The 21,514-nt window shown below is 42.9% G+C and overlaps 1 protein-coding gene across 2 annotated transcripts in view; it reads right to left on the bottom strand.

Moving 5' to 3' along the window:
* The window catches only part of HBP1 (HMG-box transcription factor 1), a 1,884,794-nt gene that overhangs the window by 433,591 nt on the left and 1,429,689 nt on the right, over positions 1–21,514 (bottom strand). For both annotated transcript variants that reach the window (XM_044088537.1, XM_044088538.1), the window contains exon 5: positions 7,321–7,418. In XM_044088537.1, the coding sequence (XP_043944472.1) occupies positions 7,321–7,418 (98 nt within the window). The remainder of the gene's footprint in view (positions 1–7,320; positions 7,419–21,514) is intronic.

Below are 21,514 nucleotides of genomic sequence, written 5' to 3'. Positions count from 1 at the left end.
ATATATATATAAATATATACATATACGCATACATACACACACACACTCCTATACATATATATATATGCACACACACACACACATATATATATATATATATATATATATATATATATATATAAACACACACACGCACACACACACACACACACACAAAAATACACACACATGTATGCACATAAATGTAGTTATATACCCATACTTAGATATATATATAATATACACACGTACACAAATGTGTGTGTGTGTAAGGGATCTATGAGCTTTGTCAAGGCAGGTTTGATCAAGGCTACTGCCAACAAGCATGACTTATCAAAAAATAGCTCTTTGATGAGAACAGAAGACACTGTCCCCCCTTAGCGACTAAAGTTAAAGTCCCTCACCAAAGTTTGTCAAGTCTGGTTTCTCCGATTCAGTCTTGATGGCACGAGACTCAACGAAACCAGGTATGATAAATTTACCTACTTGTATAGGTACATACCTACCAAGTCATATAAATGCTTGAACTCGGAAAACGTTTGTTGCAACACATGAATTATACTGTACTGCAGGTTTAGTGAATGGGTTTTAAGATGAACAGCAAACCAAAGTGCCTTAAACGGAGTCCCGTAATCCTACAGAAAAAGTGCCATGGCTAATCTGCAAAGGGGGTACGAGTGCGTGCCCCCCTGCTTGTTTATATACCACATGACCGTGGTGTTGTCCACCTTTATCAGTAGTTGTCCTGGATGACATAAGTCCTTGAAGGCTGTCAGGGCATTTTGAACAGCTAGCATCTCTTTCTGGTTGACATGTAGATGCATTTGTTTTGGGGTCCAAATGCCCTGAATGCATCTTCCTGTCAGAGGGAAGTCATTGGGACTGTTTTCTGTAGGTTTGCGCTTTATCTCCTCCACATTTGGAGGTAGAAGCGCCCCATTGCTTTGACCTGTACGAATCTTGTGCCTGGTATCTGGAACCCTTAGGGAGTCTGGATTTGCCCCTTTGAGCTCTGTCTGACACAGGAAAGGACCAATTTTTGTAGGCCAGTGTCTACTGAAACTTGGTGGCTGCACTTGTAAGAAGTGTTTTACAGTTTGCATAGACTTAGCTTTGTCTTCCATTTTCTTTAAAACCTCTTCTGCCTTAATACCAAACAGTATCATGCTGTAAAGGTGCATCTAGTAATTTAGCTTTAACAAGATCATGCAAATTTTGTTCCTTTAGCCAGGCATGCCTTCTAATCACAGATCCAGTAACTGCGGCCCTGCAGGAGGTCTCTAAGGAATCAAAACAACATTGCAAAGTATGTTTTCCAACCTGTTCAGCTGCATGCAATAATTCCTGCAATTCTTTATTTTCTGCACATTCAGAAATAAACATCATTTTCTGTTTCAGCAATCCCATAACATGTTGTTGATACTTGAGCATATGAAACTGGCAGTTTAAGGCCCTAATTGCCAAGGTTGCAGATGTATAAACCTTTTTTCCCCATCTATCCAGTGCCCTTGAATCTCTGTCAGAGGGGGTAGGATTTTTTGCTGTCGAGGCTTTAACTCCCTTTGGACCTTGTGAAATAGTTTCAGGATCAGCAGCAGGGTATCTAAATAAAAATGTGTGTGAGTCAGGGACCCTGTAATATCTGTCAGGCTTGATGGGACCTGGAGGCAAGGAGTCAGGGGTCAAACTTGACTCCGAAAACACATCATCCACAATGTCTAAAACAGGGAGTATGGCTAAAGGCCTGTGCTGAGGGAGAAGAAGAAAATCCCTGAGCCTCTTTTTTGATTCTGAGAAATCTTGACTCTCCCAGTGAAAATGCTCCCTCAAACTATGCAAGGTTTCTACAAATGAATAATCCTCAGGAGGTGCTGCAGATGGTATAGGCTCCTCTGCATCAGAATCCTCATAGGGAGGTATAGATAATTCCTGATCAGAAGAAATAGAAACCGGATCTCAAGATTCATAATCAGTGTCTTGCCATGCCTCTTATCTGGAGGGGGATGGGAACGCCTGATCAAGGTAATAAGGTCTTCAGCCATTTTGATCATCTGTTTTTTAGGCATTTTAGGCATAGAGGCTTGTGCACGTGGCTCATGCATCATTTTTTTAGTTTTAGAAGTTGCTTTTGTCTTTGGTTTTGCAGCTGTCGTCAATTTGATATCAAAATGTTGAAGCCTGAAAACACCCTCAGAAGCCGGTGCCTGCTCAGCGGCTCCGGACCCATCCGAGGGAGATACATCCGTGGGTCCAATACTTTGAGTATCTCACGGCATGCAGGACTCCACATAGGTGTCAGTAGGGGCCTGCGAATTGAAAGTAGCGGGTATCAGGGGCTGCGAAATTCCTATTACAAGAACAAAAGTTCACTACTTTGAACTTGTAATAGGAAGCCTCACTTCTGCGAAACTTCACTTTAACGAAAGTGAACTTTTGCATAAGTGCACTTCACCGAAAACACCGCAGCACAGAGGAGGACATAAAAAGCAAGCTATGTCCTCCACTATGGTGCGATAGTCACAGACCTTAGGGTTAGGGCACGGGTTAGGGTAAGGGGATATTTAATAAAGCTATCCCCTTACCCTAACCCATGCCCTAACCCTAAGGTTCATGACTATCGCACCATAGTGGAGGACATTGCTATGTCCTTCAATGTGCTGCCGTCATCTCGGACCTTAGGGTTAGGGCACAAGTCATGGTAAGTAGGGCTATCCCCTTACTATGACCCGTGCCCTAACCTTAAGGCCGTGAGTACTGCACGGACGTTCAGTACAATACCCGTTCGTTGTACTGAACTTCGCGTAAGTGCACTTTCAATTAAGTGCACTCTCTCTGTAGTGAGCATTCCATGCACTATTTCGAATTAGTGAAAATTCGATCTAGTGTATGGAACCCATATATATATATATATATATATATATATATATATATATATATATATATATATATATATATATATATATATATATATATATATATATATATATATATATATATATATATGTATATAGACATATACATACACACACACACATACATATAAATAGACAGATATTTATATAGATATATATATATACATACACACACATATATACATATAAATAGACAAATATTTTATATATATATATATATATATATATATATATATATATATATATATAAATATATACATATACACATACATACACACACACACACTCCTATACATATATATATATATGCACACACACACACACACACACACATATATATATATATATATATATACACACACACACACACACACACAAAAATACACACACATGTATGCACATAAATGTAGTTATATACCCATACTTAGATATATATATAATATACACACGTACACAAATGTGTGTGTGTGTAAGGGATCTATGAGCTTTGTCAAGGCAGGTTTGATCAAGGCTACTGCCAACAAGCATGACTTATCAAAAAATAGCTCTTTGATGAGAACAGAAGACACTGTCCCCCCTTAGCGACTAAAGTTAAAGTCCCTCACCAAAGTTTGTCAAGTCTGGTTTCTCCGATTCAGTCTTGATGGCACGAGACTCAACGAAACCAGGTATGATAAATTTACCTACTTGTATAGGTACATACCTACCAAGTCATATAAATGCTTGAACTCGGAAAACGTTTGTTGCAACACATGAATTATACTGTACTGCAGGTTTAGTGAATGGGTTTTAAGATGAACAGCAAACCAAAGTGCCTTAAACGGAGTCCCGTAATCCTACAGAAAAAGTGACTCATCCACTACATTAACCAGACCCGCACATATTCCTTTTATCTGTTTCTCTAAGCATTTTAAGATGTGACTTGTCATTTCTCATTGTATGTTGCAGTAAATGCATAACCTGTCTAATGTACAGACCTTTAGAGAGCCTCTAAGGATTATTATGAACAGGATATGTCCTGTGGATGTTTTCTACTCTAGTTCTGAGGTAGTTTTCATGTATTTATTTATTTAATTTTTGTTGTAGTAGTGTCAGTTTTTCACATAATGTAGTTGTGTAGTTAAGGCTATGTTAGAATTTCTAAGTTGCACAGCTTGGTTATATTTTATACTACTGTAATGTTAGCATATTTAGAATGACGGTCCCTTTGGTCTGTTTTGCACTCCGTATCAAGGTCCACTATTATGATAAAGAGTGTGTGTATACACATCACAAACACAAATGTACACATATACGTGCATATATTCTCCCGCACGCACACAGTTTAAGGGCATGAGGCTTTTCAGCCCATACACCAGCCAACCTATCTGACTTATCACTGTAGATCTACCCACAGGGGAATGAATGCAGCCCAGCTGTCACACAGGCAGCCAGTCAAGGGATTTCTGTTGCATGCCCTAGCCTACCCCATGTGTGTGTGTGTGTGTGTGCTTGCTGCAGAAGGCACTCCTTGAATGGATATACAGGGGACACATCACAGCAATATCATTTGCTTTCAATGGAGACACATCTCCTCCAACAAAATCATCCTCTCCCAGTCTGCGAACTGCCAGCTCTCATTAGTGAGCCATTAGTGCAGACCACAGAACTAATGTAAGACTTTCACTAACACACACAGACTCCTCATCTCTCTCCCCACAAAGAAGCAAGCAAAATATACCTCTTCATTCCTCTCCCTTCCCCATTCCCAAACAGCGTCCATGACCCAAGACACTGACTGAACCCAGGACAGTTGGGCCGCAGTCATGACTCCATCTACAGCATGAAACTTGAACATGGGGACGCGCGTGCGCACACATTATTCACTGCCCATCCTTATCCATTGTCCCTATTACTAGGTTAAGAACTTCCATCAGTTGCTCTCTCTCTCTCTTCTACAGCTATTTTTTTTTTTTTTCAACAAAAGTATAGCACATACCTAATAATCATTTTTAATAGCCTCCCAAATGTTAAACTGACTTGCATGGTTCCTCCAGTACTCATGTCACTTCCTTCAACATTCCTGGTTAAAACTTTATGGCTAAGGAGATTAAGTTTACTTCCAATACATCTGTGACTGGTAGGTATCTTTTTGTAGGCAGCAACACAAACACAGCCCCCCCCTCCCAAGAACATTTTTCTAGTATTAACAAAAACACAATTTCTGTCATTCTGAATTAAAGTTTTGTTTAAATATCTTGAATGCAATGATTCCAGCTCGTATAGTGTCCCTTTGCACTCTTCTTCCTTAAGTCTCACTTCAAAATCATTATTCATTATTACAGTGTTTAATGCAATAATTTACTGTCCCCTATTCCTTTAAACTGTAAAATTATACTAAACCATTTTCTATTCTTTTCCAATACTTTTCCCTTTATTTTTAAATCCAGTTTTCATCTCAATCTGTTTAACACAAAACTGACGGTTATCTGTAGACTATTCTAATAATGCTGTACACTGCATGGTCATACCACCCATCTTCTTTTTTATTTTTGTTCAAAGATCAAATCAGATGAAATTGAAGACTCTTTTTGTTTTTCCCCTAAATGTAATCACTGTATACAGTACAAAGAACAAACTTGTACATTATTAGCTAATCCCTCATGGGTCCATACTTCTGCACATTAACTATTCTACATGGGATGCAGATAAGCTGTTCTGACTATAGACTGTGCCAACACAACGTTGCAAGGACGCACAAAACTAGCTGTGAAGAAGACTGCTATACTCCCCTTGAGGGAAGAACATTTATGAACCCAACTCTGACCAATTTCTCTATTGCCCATCAAATTTGTACTGCATAAGAAAACATACAACAAAAGAAAAAAAAAAGAGGTGGTTGCTCTTTCTAGTTGGCCTCAGAAATAAACAATTCACATGTGATTAATAGCCATCTCTGTGGCACGGAGAGATAAAGCCCTGATCAACTCAAAGATCCAGGTACAGTTAGGTACCCTGGGTGCTAGAGGAGATGGTGAAGGTTAGAACAGAAGTGACAAGGCAAAGTCTGCTCACCTTTCTCCTGGGACAATGAAAAGGAATGCAAGTCTTGGTGCATTCTCTTTGCTAGAATCACTGGTGAAGACACAGGATCACATCAAAGTGCTTGTTATGACAGTGGGGCAGTGCCTTCTGAGAGGTTATATCACTTGGGGAAACCAGTGACATGCCTTTGCTAAGCCCCACTACACAACAAATATACTAGAGAGTAAATCGGGATATAAACAATGGGAAGTGAGTGCTTAAAAGACAAACACACACACACACACACACACACACACACACACACACACACACACACACACACACACACACACACAGCAGGAAGACTGCACCATTCCTGTTACTCAGTCATTGGTCCTAGTGGGAACTAATGCACCTTTAGGCTCTTACATTTAGTGAAATGAATGAGCCAAATGGCTAGGCAGGAAGAAGGCCTGATGGTCACTAGAAAAAGGAAGTAAAAAAAAAAATTAACACATGACTACTACAGTTTTTTTTAGTGTTTTAATAATGTCAGTTAACATTTTTTCCTCTATTTTTTTTTCTGATCTAGACACACCAACCATCAGCTCCCCCCAACAAATTAGTATTAATTATTACAAATTAATAATGGCCTTTTCATTTCCCTGTCCTACTTTCATAGCACAAAAATGGGGTAACACAGCCAATTAGTGTTAGGCTGCCATCCTGAGTCGTTTTCTCTTTAAAACTCAAACCCTGCAGTTGTTATAGACCCGAGGGTCTGTAAAGCTGAACCCAGGTCGCAAGCTTCCACACACAAATACTATACCACCCAAAAAAAAGTTATAAGTGTTGCTTAGTAGGCAGAACTCCACTTGGTGTTTTCTCCTGTAATGCTTCAACCTTATCTCTGCCATATAGTAGTCGCACAGTGGTTGGCAACGCCTCCTTCCCTCTGGGATAGGTAAATCACAACTGCTCTCAGTCCCATCCCTCCTGCTCAACTCCTCAGGTGTCTAAGCAACTAACCAAACTGGGGTCATCTTTGGCACAGACAGGGATTCATATCTCTATATAAGGGAGCCAGCAATATCATTCTACAGCTCTGTGTGGACTACAGTCAGACTTCAAGAAGTCACTGCTGGAGAAAAAAACCCACACAAAGGATTATAAATTTAAGTGAGCAATGGCTAAAGACTAGATGGTTTTGCAAATCTAATACTAGTTGGCATTTTGAAAGCTTAGGAATACGTCAGTGCACTGCTAGTTATAACAGAACAAATAGATTAGTTAACAAAACAACTAAACAAAAAGTGGGCAAATCCCTTCTTCTAACAACCCAAATATTATCTTTTCATTTCTTTGTCATAATTCAGCAACAAAGAAAAGTAAAACAAAAATATTTCACTTAAGGTCGGAAACATACCTTAAAGTTATCATCATCAAAGTCATCCTCTGGATTAGCTATCTCTTCTACATGCTGCCACTCTTTATTAAATCCACTATGGAAGCGAACTCGTGTGCCTGACAGACAAAAATAATACAAATTAGTAAGACATACATCCTGAAACTTGTTAAAAAATTAAGACTGGTATAAAGCATGAAACAAACTAAAATGGTCATGTTTCACAAGATGAATAAGCAGAAAATAAAAGCTAAAAGCAGCAGATGACAGTCATTTAGACCATGTGCTCAAGCATTGGAAAGAACCACAAACTCTCTGTTATGATGACCAATTAATTTGCATAATCAAATCTGTAAGTAAAAAGATAACCTTGGTTCATATGAAATGCAAGATACCCATTACAGAAGTGACCACTCACCATATCGGGTGATCTTAAAGGCCCCCTCTGCAAAGAGCAACAGCTAGGCTTTCTTTCCCGAGAGAATTCTCTCAGCAAACCACTTGCTCCTGTACTGAAGCCACATGCTCCTCACCAGGGAACCCTGTGGTGTCACTATGCTAGGTTAGGAAGGTACTTTCAGCCCCATAATCCCAGACACTGCATTCATGGAACAGTAGTGATCCACACCTGAAACAGAAGCACTAAAGACAGAGATTAAATCATAAACATACCTGTAAATATATGGCAATGGACATCCAAAACAGATCAAGGGGCCATCAGTGTTGCATACACACTGATCTACAACACTTACTTCAAGGATCCTCTTTAGTAAATAACATCTGTGAAAATCCCCAAACAGTAAACTACACCTGCCAAGGAAGGGTGGTAGGAGACAGAGAGGCAATAAGTAAATAAAAGGATTTGAAGACAAAACAATGCAACTCAAAAATGCCAAAAGAAGGCCAAATTCCTGCAACAGATATCAGAACAGTAGCACTTGATAGCAATGATAAAGTGGCCATGGCAGATATGACCCCAAGAGATATTCTAGGAACAAGCACCAGAAACACATCCATGCATCCACCTACAACTAAGTTAACATTTCACAGCATCAGTCAATGAACAGTTGGATATAGGGTGATAAAGAGCAGATGACAGTCCATTTGGAGATGATCTGCATGGACAATGCCAAGCTGTCCCCAGCCAGGGCAAAGGAGACAACCACTGAACACAGCTTACTGCATCACCTGAGCCTCAGGGGAAAGAAAAACAAAGAGGACAGAAGTGACAAACTTCATGACACCCATGCAGACGGGAGCTGAAAGTTCGACTGCTGAAACCTACACTAAGGCACTGTACAAGCACATCCACTCGTGCATGAATCGTGCCATCCCAAACAGAATCAAGACGCTCTTCTCCAAAAAAAGGAAGTCAATCTGGTGGTCCCTGCCATAAACAAACTATACAACAGAAGGAAGAAACTGTTGCAGAAAAGAGGAAAATCCCAGGATGCAAAAAACTCCCTTACCAGCCTCAGCAAGAAGCTGAGATCCCTCAAAATCCTCCACAGCTAGTTACAAAAATAAAATTGCCGAAGATTCCAAAGACAACCACAAGGCATTCTATAGTTATGTTAAGAATCTAAATGGCAATGCTCAGATCTGCTCTGACCTACAACAGAATGGCATTAAATATACTGATCCCAAGGATATTGCCAATATCCAGGCAGTTCGATTTAGTGCCAAGAAATGTATAGTTATCCCCTTTGGGAAAAAACATGTACCCATGAATTACCACAGAGGTGGCAGTACACTAAACACCGAAAGTGTGATGAAAGACTTAGGGACACAGGTGGACAGTGGTCTCATCTTTGATAACCACATTGCCACAACAGTCAAGAAATCCTGCTATGTGGCACACCTCATCACTAAGGGTTTTTCATCCAGAAAACAGGAGGTCATTGTCCCACTGTACTCATCCCTCATTAGACCCATTATAGAGTACAACGCCCCATTTGGTATATACCTCATAAGACATCTGCAACAGCTGGAAAAGCCGCAGAAATACCTCACTACAAGAATCATAGGCCTAAAGCAGATGCCCTATGCTGACAGTCTAAAAAAACTCCAGCTATACTCTATGGCATATCGTCTACTCAGAGGCGATCTCTGCTTAACATACAAGGCCATGTCAAACCCTGAGCTGTTGGACATGCTCCACTTAAAGAAATCCCAATCCCTCAGAGCCACACGCTCCAGGGATCTAAACCTTGTCATCACGATGAACAAAACATGCTGGAGGGATAGGTTCCTGACCCACAGACTCCCCATACTCTGGAATAGACTACCCATACATGTCAAGCAGAGCGCCTCCTTGGCCCTCTTCAAAAGGAACCTTGACGATTGGATGGGAGATAGGAAATTCACCCCAGGGATCATATCAGTCGCCCTGCTAGACAAGGGTCCAAGGAAGTAAATATTGTGGGAAGAAATATCCAGGGAATTGTTATGGCGAAGCATGTATAGGCCCTAGGGTCGATAGCCTAGTACCAATCTATGAACCTATAACTGGACTGACACAGTGAAAGCTCCATTTTTGGACGATAATGAGTGTCAAGTCTAAAAGAACTGTCATACCTGTGAAAAAATAAGCAAGACAATGGCACTACAAGTAAGGATTTATGTACAAGTTTCTGTGTTTGCCCATACCTTACTTGGATAGAAGGAAGTTTCTCTGTTCACCTGTGAGAGAGGGGAGCTTTGAGCAACCTATCTGTCCCTGGAGGAGTGGTTTCAGCCCAGAAATTGATAGAAATTAGCCCAAAATGGCCAATAAACTATCTCTTTCATTTCCCTGCTATAAAACCCAAATTTGCAAGGTTTTTCTGCTTGTATACAGCTCAGCAAGCTCCTGCCTAGTGCCCTGCAGAGTTCTACAGCAGAGAGACAAGAGAGAGACTTTGGCGTGATTAAGTATCATTTTTCTGCATTTTCTTGTTGCCTTTAGCTAATTTCACCTAAAATGCCAATTTTTTTTTTTTTTTTTAAGAGTTTCTGTGATTTAAAAAGCTTGTTTCATCTACATATTGTACTTATTTTATTGCCGGCACTTTAACAAAGTCATTTTTGTGTTTAAATTACCTGTTTAACTGTTGTAGGCTACACACTCAAGTGTGATGGCCATTTCTGTGCATTTAAAGTGTTTTTTTGATCGTATCGGCTTTATTTTCTGAAAAAAAAAATTGTTTTCCCGCCTTTCTAAGCTAGTATAGTCCAGTTTTCAGGTTAGTGCTGAATTTAGGGATGTGTTACAAGTTTCTGTGTATGCTCATACCTTACTTGGACAGAAGGAAGTTTCTCTGTTCACCTGTGAAAGAGGGGAGCTTTGAGCAGCCTATCTGTCCCTGGAGGAGTGGTTTCAGCCCAGAAATTAGTAGTTTATTGGCCATTTTAGGCTAATTTCTCTCTCTTTCATTTCCCTGCTATAAAACCCGCATTAGCGCGGTTTTGCGTGCCGGTTAATGAGGGTATAACTATTCCTGGCTCCACAAAATCTACTCTTCAATTTTTCCCTTGGAACTAGACAAACTTTCAACTTAAGCACTCAAACAATTCACTTCTCAGCCCGGCTCTTGCTCAAAACTCACAGCAAGCACTAATAAACCTTAGCACTAGATCCCCCCCATACTGTAGAGAAGGAAAAGGCTCTCTATTCGACCTTACCAGCCAATCAGTAAAACAGCTCACTGTACTTATCCAGGCATGTCCAAAGGGCAGTTTCAGGTATACTCTCCGGTCCAACTGGTGAATCTGGGCATTTTGAGGCAATGTTACAACTGCCTCATGTACACAGACAACCCTCTCCTCCTACCACCGAACACTAATATATGCGATAGATGCAATTATAGAACCAAACTGGAGGCTAAGCTCTCTCAACCCAAGACTGGACCAGACAGTCAAGAGGAGAAAGGAATTACTTGCATCACACACGGGCATTACAGATAAGCTCACCAGCTTAAATATAAACCCCTATGTCACTAGATGGGTTGCAAACTGGCTCAAGGACAGAACCCACATGGTTAGAATTGCTGGAGCCATGTCAGACTCCAAACCAGTTCCAAGTGGCGTGCCACAAGGCTCGGTCCTGGGACCTCTCTTGTTCGGTATATATTTCTCGGCGGTACAGGCCAACATGGAAGGACTCTGGCTGACCAAGTTCGCAGATGACTGCAAACTGGGCGCCATAACCAACTCTCCAGCCGACACAAGCATCCTCCAAAAGGGCCTCATAGAAACAGACAACTGGTGCCAGAGCCATGGCCTCAAGCTAAACACCAAAAAGTGTATAGTCATCCCCTTTGGCAAAAACAAAGTGCCCACAAATTACCACATAGGTGGTAATCCATTAAGTACAGAAGAAGTCATTAGGGACCTGGGGACCCAAGTTGATAGCAATCTCTCATTTGACAACCACATGGCCAAAGTGGTTAGAAAAACATTTTATATAGCCCACCTAATCATGAAGGGATTCACATCTAGATCAGGGGAGGTCATCATGCCTCTTTACTCATCCCTCATCAGGCCCATAATTGAGTACAATGCCCTTTTGGGATGTACCTTACCAGACACCTGCAGCAACTGGAAAGACCCCAAAAGTACCTCACCAAGAGGATCAAAGGGCTCAAACAGATGCCATATGCTGCCCAGTTAAAGAAACTCCAGCTCTACTCAGTGGCATACCGCCTGCTCAGAGGCGATCTGTGCCTGACATATAAAGCCATGTCCAACCCGGAATTAATGGACATGCTGCACCTCAGAAAATCCAAATCCCATCGAGCTACGCGCTCAAGAGACTTGAACCTCAGCACTGAAATAAATAGGACATGCTGGAGGGACAGATTCATAACCCAGAGGCTCCCTTCACTCTGGAATAAAATCCCAGTCCAGGTTAGGCAGAGTCCCACATTGACTCTCTTCAAGAGGAATCTTGATGAGTGGATGGGAGATCGTAGGTTTACCCCGGCTATCACTTCTGTGTCACTGTTAGACAGAGGCACAGTATACTAACCTCAAAAAAAGGCATAGCAAAATTAATTTAAAATGGGTGGCGAAAGCCAAACACACTCTGGCTAGGCTTATAAACGCCCTAGGGCAGATAGCCTAGTATGAACCTATGAACCTATGAACCACCAGTCTCACATAGACCTATGAAACCAGCACCAGCATAAAACACACAAATACACAAAAACATACTTGGAGGCTCTAAATAAAAATCCGAAAAAGCAACAGAGACTTCCAAAACAGACATCCAAGCAACTTCCACCCCCCAACTCAAACCATGAAAAACACTTCACAAAACCAGTGTGCCACGCAATCACAGCCCTTAAGGCAAAATAAGATATCCAGCACACTAGTAATAGGTGACTCTATAGTCAGGCACACTGACATCCCACTCACTAGGCTGAACAAGGGGAAGGTTACTGTTAGCTGCCTGTCGGGTGCCAGGATCCACCACATAACACAAGCACTCAGGTTGTTCCAGAACAAGTACAAATACGACTCTGTCATTGCCCATCTTGGAGTGAATGACCTGAGCCATACCTCCCTGGACTACATGAAAAGAGACATGGAAGAGCTCTCTGATCACGTAGCCCAGGCCGGTATGACCCTGACCCTGAGTACCATCCTGCCCTCACTAAGAATGATACTACTGTATAAAGAAAAAATGATCAATTTCAACAACTGGCTAAGCTTCTGGTGTCGTTCAAAGTGGATCCAGTGTCTGTCAGCCTGGGATGACATGCTCGACAAGCCATGCTGCTTCGCTAGATACAGCTTGCACCTGTCACCCTTAGGCTTTCGAATACTGGCCAAGGCTCTTGCTACCCCCATAGTGCCTTTTTTTAGGCAAGGCTCAAAAGACAAACCCACCGCCATAAATAGCACAAGTAACAAAAAACTGAGGGTAATACTACTCAATGCCAGAAGTCTAAACCTCAAAATGCATGCACTTGAGGCACTCCTCAGTATGGAGAAAATCGATATATGTGCAGTAACAGAAAAGTACAGTTGTGTACACTTACCATAAATGTAGATGTTCGAGTGTATTCACTATTGCAGTCATTACATTTGGGTAATCCTGCTGGCAGGTTGCCCTCAGTCGGCCTGAATTCCAAAGTATTGGGTCCTGCATCGGCCACTGTCGCCCCTTCCCTGATGTCAGGTCATCAGGGGTATAAAAGATGCAGCCGATGCCATTTTCTTCAGTTTTTCTTGCCCCAGATGTCAGGTGCCACTAAAGGTTAGCCAAATTTATGTATATATGGTCTCTCATGTAGTGGTATGAGAGACCATATATACATAAATTTGGCTACCCTTTAGTGGGCACCTGACATCTGGGGCAAGAAAAAAGTACAGTTTTGTACCTACCATAAATGTAGATGTCCGATAGGTATGCATCTGCAGTCATAACATATGGGTTGTCCTGCCTCAGGCAGCCCTTCGGTTGGCCGGATTCCAAAGTCTGGGTCTGGCCTCGGCTGATGTCGCACTTTCCCCGACGTCAGAGCGTCTGGGGTATAAAAGCATCAGCCGATGCCATTTTCCTCAGTGTTTCTTGCCCCAGATGCCAGGTGCCCTCTAGGAAGGCCAAATTTGGAGGAATGCAATAAATTCCAAACATTTTCCAAAATATATACATATATATACAAACAAATACACCATAATAGATTCCCCAGCTAGCTAATGGAGGGGTAAGTACCCTAGGAATACCACAGAGGAGAAGGAGGGAGGGTAAACCTGACTGCAGATGCATACCTATCGGACATCTACATTTATGGTAGGTACAAAACTGTACTATGTCCTTCAAGGATGCATCTGCAGTCATAACATATGGGTAGAATACCATAGCCAATCTGGGAGAGGAGGTACTATGAAAAAGATGGTGTAGTTAAGATACCCTGCAGGACTGCTGTAGCAAAACCTGCTCTGGATCTGGAGTATAAAGGTAAATTGTAATGTTTGGCAAATATATGCACGGAGCTCCATGTAGCAGCTTCTAAAATGTCCTTGGTAGCCACCCCTCTTAGGAAGGCTGTAGTGGTGGCTGTGGCCCTGGTGGAATGAGGTCTAATGTTTGCAGGAACCATCTTTCCATGAAAGGAGTAACAAAATCGAATGCCATTTCCTATCCACTTTGAAATTGTCTGTTTGGAAATTGCTTTTCCTTGTACCCCAGCAGCATATGCTACAAGGAGTTGGTCAGTCTTTCTGTAACTTTTAGTTCTGTCCAAGTAGTAGCGTAGTTGTCTGTGTATATCCAGAGAGTGTAGAAGTTTTTCCCCTTTATTTTGTGGATTTGGGAAGAATGTAGGCAAGTGAATAGCTTGGTTCAAGGATACCCTAGATACCACCTTTGGCATAAAAGTAGGATTGGTTCTCAATGAAACTCTGTCCTGATGGAAGATAAGAAATGGCTGTACTGCCATTAAAGCTTGTAACTCAGATACTCTTCTTGCTGAAGTTATGGCCAGAAGGAATGCAGTTTTCCAAGACAGAAACTGTAGATCCGCCGATGCTGCTGGTTCAAAGGGAGGAAGTGTTACTTTCTCCAGCACAAAGTTGAGATCCCACGTAGGTAAAGGGGGTTTCCTTGGAGGACTGATGTTTTTGATTCCTCTCAGAAATTGCCTGAGGAGAGGATGCGAGAAGATAGGTGGATCAACATTGTATTCTGCTGAAATTGCTGAGGTATGAATCTTAATGGAAGAATAGGACAGGCCATTGTGGAACAATTCTGCTAAGTATTCCAGAATATGTGTCATGCTTGCCACTGTCACATCTATGCCTTTTGTTGTGTTCCAAATGAGAAATCTTTTCCATTTTGCTGAGTATGTCTTCCTTGTGGAAGGTCGGCGAGCTTCCATAATAATGTCCTTTACTCTCTGTGATAAGTTATTTTAAGGGGGGTTTATGGAATTTTCCAGGCAGTTAGCTGCAATGTTTTCAAGTTGGGATGCATGATCTTGAAATTGTTCTGCGTCAGAAGAAGTGGCCATAGGGGGAGAGGCCACGGTTTCGTCTGTGACATGCTCCTCAATAGTGGGTACCAGTGCTGCCTTGGCCAGTCTGGAGCTATCAGAATCACTCTTGGCTGTTCTGCCCTGATCTTCAGCAAAACCTTGGACATTAATGGGAGAGGTGGGAAGGCATAGACCTTTAGAGCTTTCCAGCTGAAAGAGAGAGAGTCCACCCTCCAAGCTTGTGGGTGGTATGTCCTTGAGCAGAATGTTTTCAGTTGACGATTGTGGGGTGAGGCGAACAGGTCTATCTCCGGCTTTCCCCATGCTTGTGTTATGAGTAGAAAGATGTCTGGGTGCAGCATCCATTCGTGTGCATCCATGGTAGTTCTGCTTAAGCTGTCTGCCAGTACATTTTCTTTCCCTGGCACGAACTGGGACTGTAGTTGGATATTGAGTTTCAAACATAGTTCCCATAGATTCATGGCCAGCCTGCATAGAGGGTAGGAATGCGTGCCTCCTTGCTTGTTTATGTACCACATGACTGTTGTGTTGTCTGTCCTTATTAACAGGTGGCCTTGGTGGAGGAAAGGTTTGAAGGCCTCGATTGCGTGTATCACTGCCAGCATTTCCTTTTGGTTTATGTGCATGCGCAGCTGTCCCTGAGACCATAGGCCTTGGATACATTTGCCCTCCATGTGTGCACCCCATCCTCGGTCTGAAGCGTCCATGGTGATGGTTTGTTCTGTTTTTGGTTTGTTGAAGGGCAACCCTCTGTTGGACTGGCAGGCTTGAGCCCACCACAGGAATTCCTTTTGAAGGCAAGGAATGATTGGTATCAAAGTTTCCAAAATGTGACTGTGTTGAGACCATACACTCCTGAGGTACCATTGTAATTTTCTCATATGCAACCTGGCTTGTGGCATCAGAATTATGCAGGATGCCATGTAACCCAGGGCCTGCAGGATTTTCCTTGCAGTTAGCTGAGTTTGTCTTGTCAGATTCATGAAGTAATCCAGAAGTTGTTTTTGTTTTTCTTCTGTGAGAAAGGCCATTTGGGTGGTTGTATCTAGATCTGCACCCAAAAAGGTTATCCTTTGGGATGGAACAAGTCTTGATTTTTGGATGTTGACTGTGTATCCCAAGGCCTGTAATAGGTGGATGGCATAGTCCAAGTCCTTTATCAAATTTTTCTTGTTGTCCGCTTGTATAAGGCAGTCGTCCAGATATGGGTAGATTTGAATCCCCTGAAGTCTGCAGTGTGCAATTACTGATGCCAGGCATTTCGTGAATACTCTGGGCGCAGTAGATAAGCCAAAGGGCAATGCTGAGAATTGATAATGCTCTGATCCTGCAAGAAATGTGAGGTGTCTTCTGCAACTTTGCTGAATAGGGACATGCAGGTATGCCTCCTTGAGATCTAGAGTCACCAGCCAAGACTCCTTGCCCAGCATGGGAAGAAGTTGCTGTAGCGTCAGCATCTTGAATTTTGGCCTCCATTGATTTTATTTTCTTGGAACAAGGAATAATCTGGAGTAAAACCCTTGACCTTGTTCTGAAAGAGGTACCTTTTCTATGGCTTTCATTTGAATTAAGTTGTTGATCTGCTTTAAAGCCTCTGCCCTCTGATTTGGTGGCAGGTTTGGCATTCCGTTTCTTCTTGGCAAAGTGTGGAAGTGGAACTTGTATCCTTTGTCTATTATTTGCAGTGTTCATGTGTCCCTTGTAATGTAATGCCAGTTTTTTGAGAATAAAGAAAGCTTTCCGCCCAATGGTGCTTCCAATTGAGCCCTGGTCGGCGGAATCAAAGGAAAGTCATTGAGTCTGTCCAGGTGTAGTAGTTGTTGCTGTTCCTACACTACCTCTCTGGTTGGTAGGCTGCCACTGACGGCCTCTGTAAGAGCCTCTAGCTTGCCCCCTACCTCTGGGACACCTGTTCCTGCCCCTCTGGGATCTGTCCGAGTCTGGAAAGGACCAATTCTTAGTAGGCCAGTTTCTGCTGAATCTCGGTGGTTGTACTTGCAGAAAGTCCTTAACTGTTTGTACAGATTTTGCCTTTTCTTCAAACTTCTTTAAGACCTCCTGAGCCGAGGAACCAAATAATTTTTGTTTTTCCATTGGAGCATCCAGGAGTTTAGCTTTAACATGGTCTGGTAAAGATTGTTCCTTCAACCAGGCATGCCTACGAATAACTGCGCCAGTCATAGCTGACCTACATGAAACTTCCAGTGCATCATAACCACACTGCAAAAAATGATTACTAACCTGCTGTGAGTTATGTACCAGATCCTGAAGGGATTTACGGTCAAGGGGTTCAGAAGAGGAAAGCTTCTTATGCAATTCATCTAACAAATACTCTTGGTACTGTATCATATGAAATTGACAATTTAATGCCCTCAAGGAAAGAGTAGCAGAAGTATATACCTTCTTTCCCCATCTCTCTAAAGCTCTAGACTCCCTTTCAGAAGGTAGAGGATTTTTGGCAGTGGCAGCTGCAACCCCTTTTGGGCCCTGAGAAATAGTATCTGGGTCTGCAGAATGGGCCTTGTACAGATGTAGATGAGAATCCGGGACCCTGTAGTATCTATCAGGTTTGGCAGGAGCCGGAGGGAGAGAATCAGGGGCTGTACTAACATCATTGTACACATCATCAGTAACATTCAAAACCGGAGGTATAGCTAAGGGCCTATGCTGAGGTAAATGTAAAAAGGTCCTTAATCTCTTTCTAGAATCAGAAAATTCCTGACCCTGCCATTGAAAATGTTCTCTCATAGAGTGTAGTGTCTCACCAAAGGAAAACTCTTCAGGAGGGGAGGCCGAAGGGATAGATTCTTCAGCATCAGAATCCTCGTAGGCCGAATAAGCCTCCTCCTGGTGATCTGACAACACAGATCCATCCGTAGACTCATCTGAAGAGTGTTGGTCAGAGGGCTCAGTCCTGGGCCTTTTGTCTGGTGGTGGTTGGGAGCCCCTGTCCGGGTGAGGCTGAGAACCTCTGATTAAAGAAATAAGATCCTCTGCAAGGCTGAGGATCTGAGAACTAGAAGAAGGTCTGTGAGAGGTAGTCTTGGGAGGCAAAGTTTTAGCAAGTTTAGCAGCTTTAGCCCTGGAAAAAGCCTTAATGGACATGGATGCAGGGGGTCTAGCTGTACCACGTGCAGGAGTAGACTTGTCCAAAGGAATGGTGTCGGACATTTCCTGGACGCTGGTTTCAGTAGGTAGCTCAGTAGCCGACTCAGCCGGGGCCTCCAGGGCCGCGGTGGTCGGTTGAGTGGATTCGGTTAAAGGAAGTACCGAGGACTCGGTTTCGGCCGAAACCGAGACACCCACGGTAGGCCTAACCGTGGTTTCAGCCGAAACCGCGGGCTGTAAGTGTCGGTTCTTGTCCTTCCGTTTTTTCACCAAATGCAATGTCGGAGTCTCCTACGGCATCTTATATGCAAAATTAGCCCCAAAGAATTCCTCTGCAAACTCCGACCGACGTCTAAGAATTCGTCGGTTGAAGGAAGCACAGGCTGAACAGGCCGAGACGTCGTGGTCTGGGCCTAAGCAAGGGAGGCAGTAAGAGTGGAAATCCTTATGAGGTATTTGTTTCCCACAAGTTAAACAATTATTTACTTTATCTGACATCGGCTGAGGCAAGAAAGAGTCCCCAATGGGGTACTTAGCTTTTTCGAAGTCTTCGGTAGCTGAATCACAGGAGCTGATTGACCGGCACTTGCGAACTGCTTCTGCTTCGGGCACCGCGTGGCAAGAAAGACTGAGGAAAATGGCGTCGGCTGATGCTTTTATACCCCAGACGCTCTGACGTCGGGGAAAGTGCAACATCAGCCGAGGCCAGACCCAGACTTTGGAATCCAGCCGACCGAAGGGCTGCCTGAGGCAGGACAACCCATATGTTATGACTGCAGATGCATCCTTGAAGGACATCTGAAGAAAATGGCATCGGCTGCATCTTTTATACCCCTGATGACCTGACATCATGGAAGGGGCAACAGCGGCCGACGCAGGACCCAAGACTTTGGAATTCAGGGTACCCTCGTAGATATAATTACATATATAAAAACACATGCACCAGTATAAACTTTACCTTCATCTACAAGCAAATACACCACACAGGTTGTATAAATCAGAGAAGGAAAGATAAGTTCCAGCAGAAATAAGGGGGATGGTGGGTGGGTAACCTGGACTGCAACAGTGAATACACTCGAACATCTACATTTATGGTAAGTGTACACAACTGTACTATGCTCTTCGTGTTTCACTGTTGCAGTCATTACATTTAGGTAGATTCCCAAAGCTATGGTTGGGAGGCTGGAGCTAAACAGCATTAGGAGCGGCTATGAGGCCCTGCAGAACAACAGTGGCAAAACCTGCCCTGGATTTAGAGTAGAGTGGCAGATGGTAATGCTTTGTAAAAGTGTGCACTGAACTCCAAGTAGCAACTTCTAAAAAGTCTTTGGTTGGTACCCCCCTGAGAAAAGCTGTTGAAGTGGCTGCAGTTCTGGTTGAATGTGGCCTTATACCCTTAGGCACTTGCTTGCCATGCTGTAAATAGCAGAAACGAATGCAGTGGCCTATCCACTTTGAAATAGTCTGCTTGGAGATAGCCTTTCCTTGTGATCCTGCAGCATATACCACTAGTAATTGCTCTGTCTTTCTGAAAATGTTGGTTCTGTCCAAATAGAATCTAAGCTGTCTGTGTACGTACAAAGAATGCAGAATTCTCTCTCCCTTGTTCTGTGGTTTTGGATAAAAAGTTGGCAAATGAATAGTTTGGTTAAGTGCCACACTGGACACCACCTTAGGCATAAATGTTGGGTTTGTCCTCAGAGAGACCCTGTCTGGATAAAAAAATGATAAAAGGTTCCACAGCCATGAGAGCATGTAGCTCTGATACTCGTCTTGCAGAAGTTATTGCGAGGAGCATAGCTGTTTTCCAAGATAAAATCTTTATATCAGCAGTAGCCGCTGGCTCAAAAGGAGGCATGGTGAGTTTTTCCAAGACATAGTTGAGGTCCCATGCAGGTATTGGAGATTTCCTTGGAGGCCTTAAGTTTTTGGCTCCTCTGAGGTACTGCCTTAATAAAGGATGAGAAAAAATAGGTGGCTCTGTATTGTAGTGAGCCAAAATGGCAGAGGCATGAATTTTAATTGATGAAAAAGACAGGCCTTTATCCAGCATCTCAGTTAAGTATTGCAAAATCTGAGGAATATTTGGCACAGTTGTATCAGTTCCTTGTGTCTGGTTCCAAGCACAAAATCTTTTCCATTTTCCAGCATAAGATTTTCTAGTACTAGGCCTTCTGGCTTCCAAAATGACATCCATCACAGCTTTACTGAGAGGTGTGCTTTGTATGCCTACAGTATCCACCATGCTGCCAGGTTTAGAGTCCTGAGTTGGCTGTGCAGGATCTGATTGTTTTGCTGGGACAGTAGATAAAGTATTTGAGGTAAGGTCCAGGCTGGGCATTGAGACAAGATCCTTAAGATCGGATACCAGTACTGGCGGGGCCAATCAGTATCATCTTTGGCTTCTCATGTCTGACCTTTAGGAGTACCTTGGGGGAAAAGAGGCAGTGGAGGAAAGGCATATACTGATAGGTTTTTCCAGCTGAAAGATAGGGCGTCCACTTTCCAAGCTTGTCTGTGATAAGTCCTTGTGCAGAATCTTTTTAGTTGGTAGTTGTGAGGGGAGGCAAATACATCTATGTCCGGGCATCCCCATTTCCTTGTTATCATGCTGAAGACTTGTGGATCCAGCTGCCACTGGTGGGGAACCATGAGGTTTCAGCTTAGTTCATCTGCCAGAGTATTTTCCATTCCTGGCAGGAATTGTGCCTGCAGATGAAATTGGTAAGTCAATGCTGTGTCCCACAAAGCCATGGCAAGTCTGCAAAGGGGGTAAGAATGTGTGCCCCCCTGCTTGTTTATGTACCACATGACCGTGGTGTTGTCTGTCTTTATCAGTAGTTGTCCCAGATGAAGTAGGTCCTTGAAGGCTGTCAGGGCATTCTGAACAGCTAGCATCTCTTTTTGATTGATATGTAGATGCATTTGGTTTGCGGACCATGTGCCCTGAATGCATCTTCCTGCCATGTGAGCCCTCAGGCATAATCTGATGCATCCGTTGTTAGGTTTTGCCTGGCTGGGGGTAATGGAATGGCTATCCCTTGTTCTGGTGACAAGCCTTTGGCCACCATCGAAACTCATGTTGCAGGCAGGGAATGAGAGTAATCATTGTTTCCAGGCTGTGG

Source organism: Protopterus annectens, chromosome 11.part0 (assembly GCF_019279795.1).
Source record: "Protopterus annectens isolate FY-2018-M chromosome 11.part0, PAN1.0, whole genome shotgun sequence".
Lineage (NCBI taxonomy): Eukaryota > Metazoa > Chordata > Ceratodontiformes > Protopteridae > Protopterus > Protopterus annectens.
Note: the sequence above shows the minus strand (reverse complement) of the source record. Positions and strands in the feature narration are given on the sequence as shown.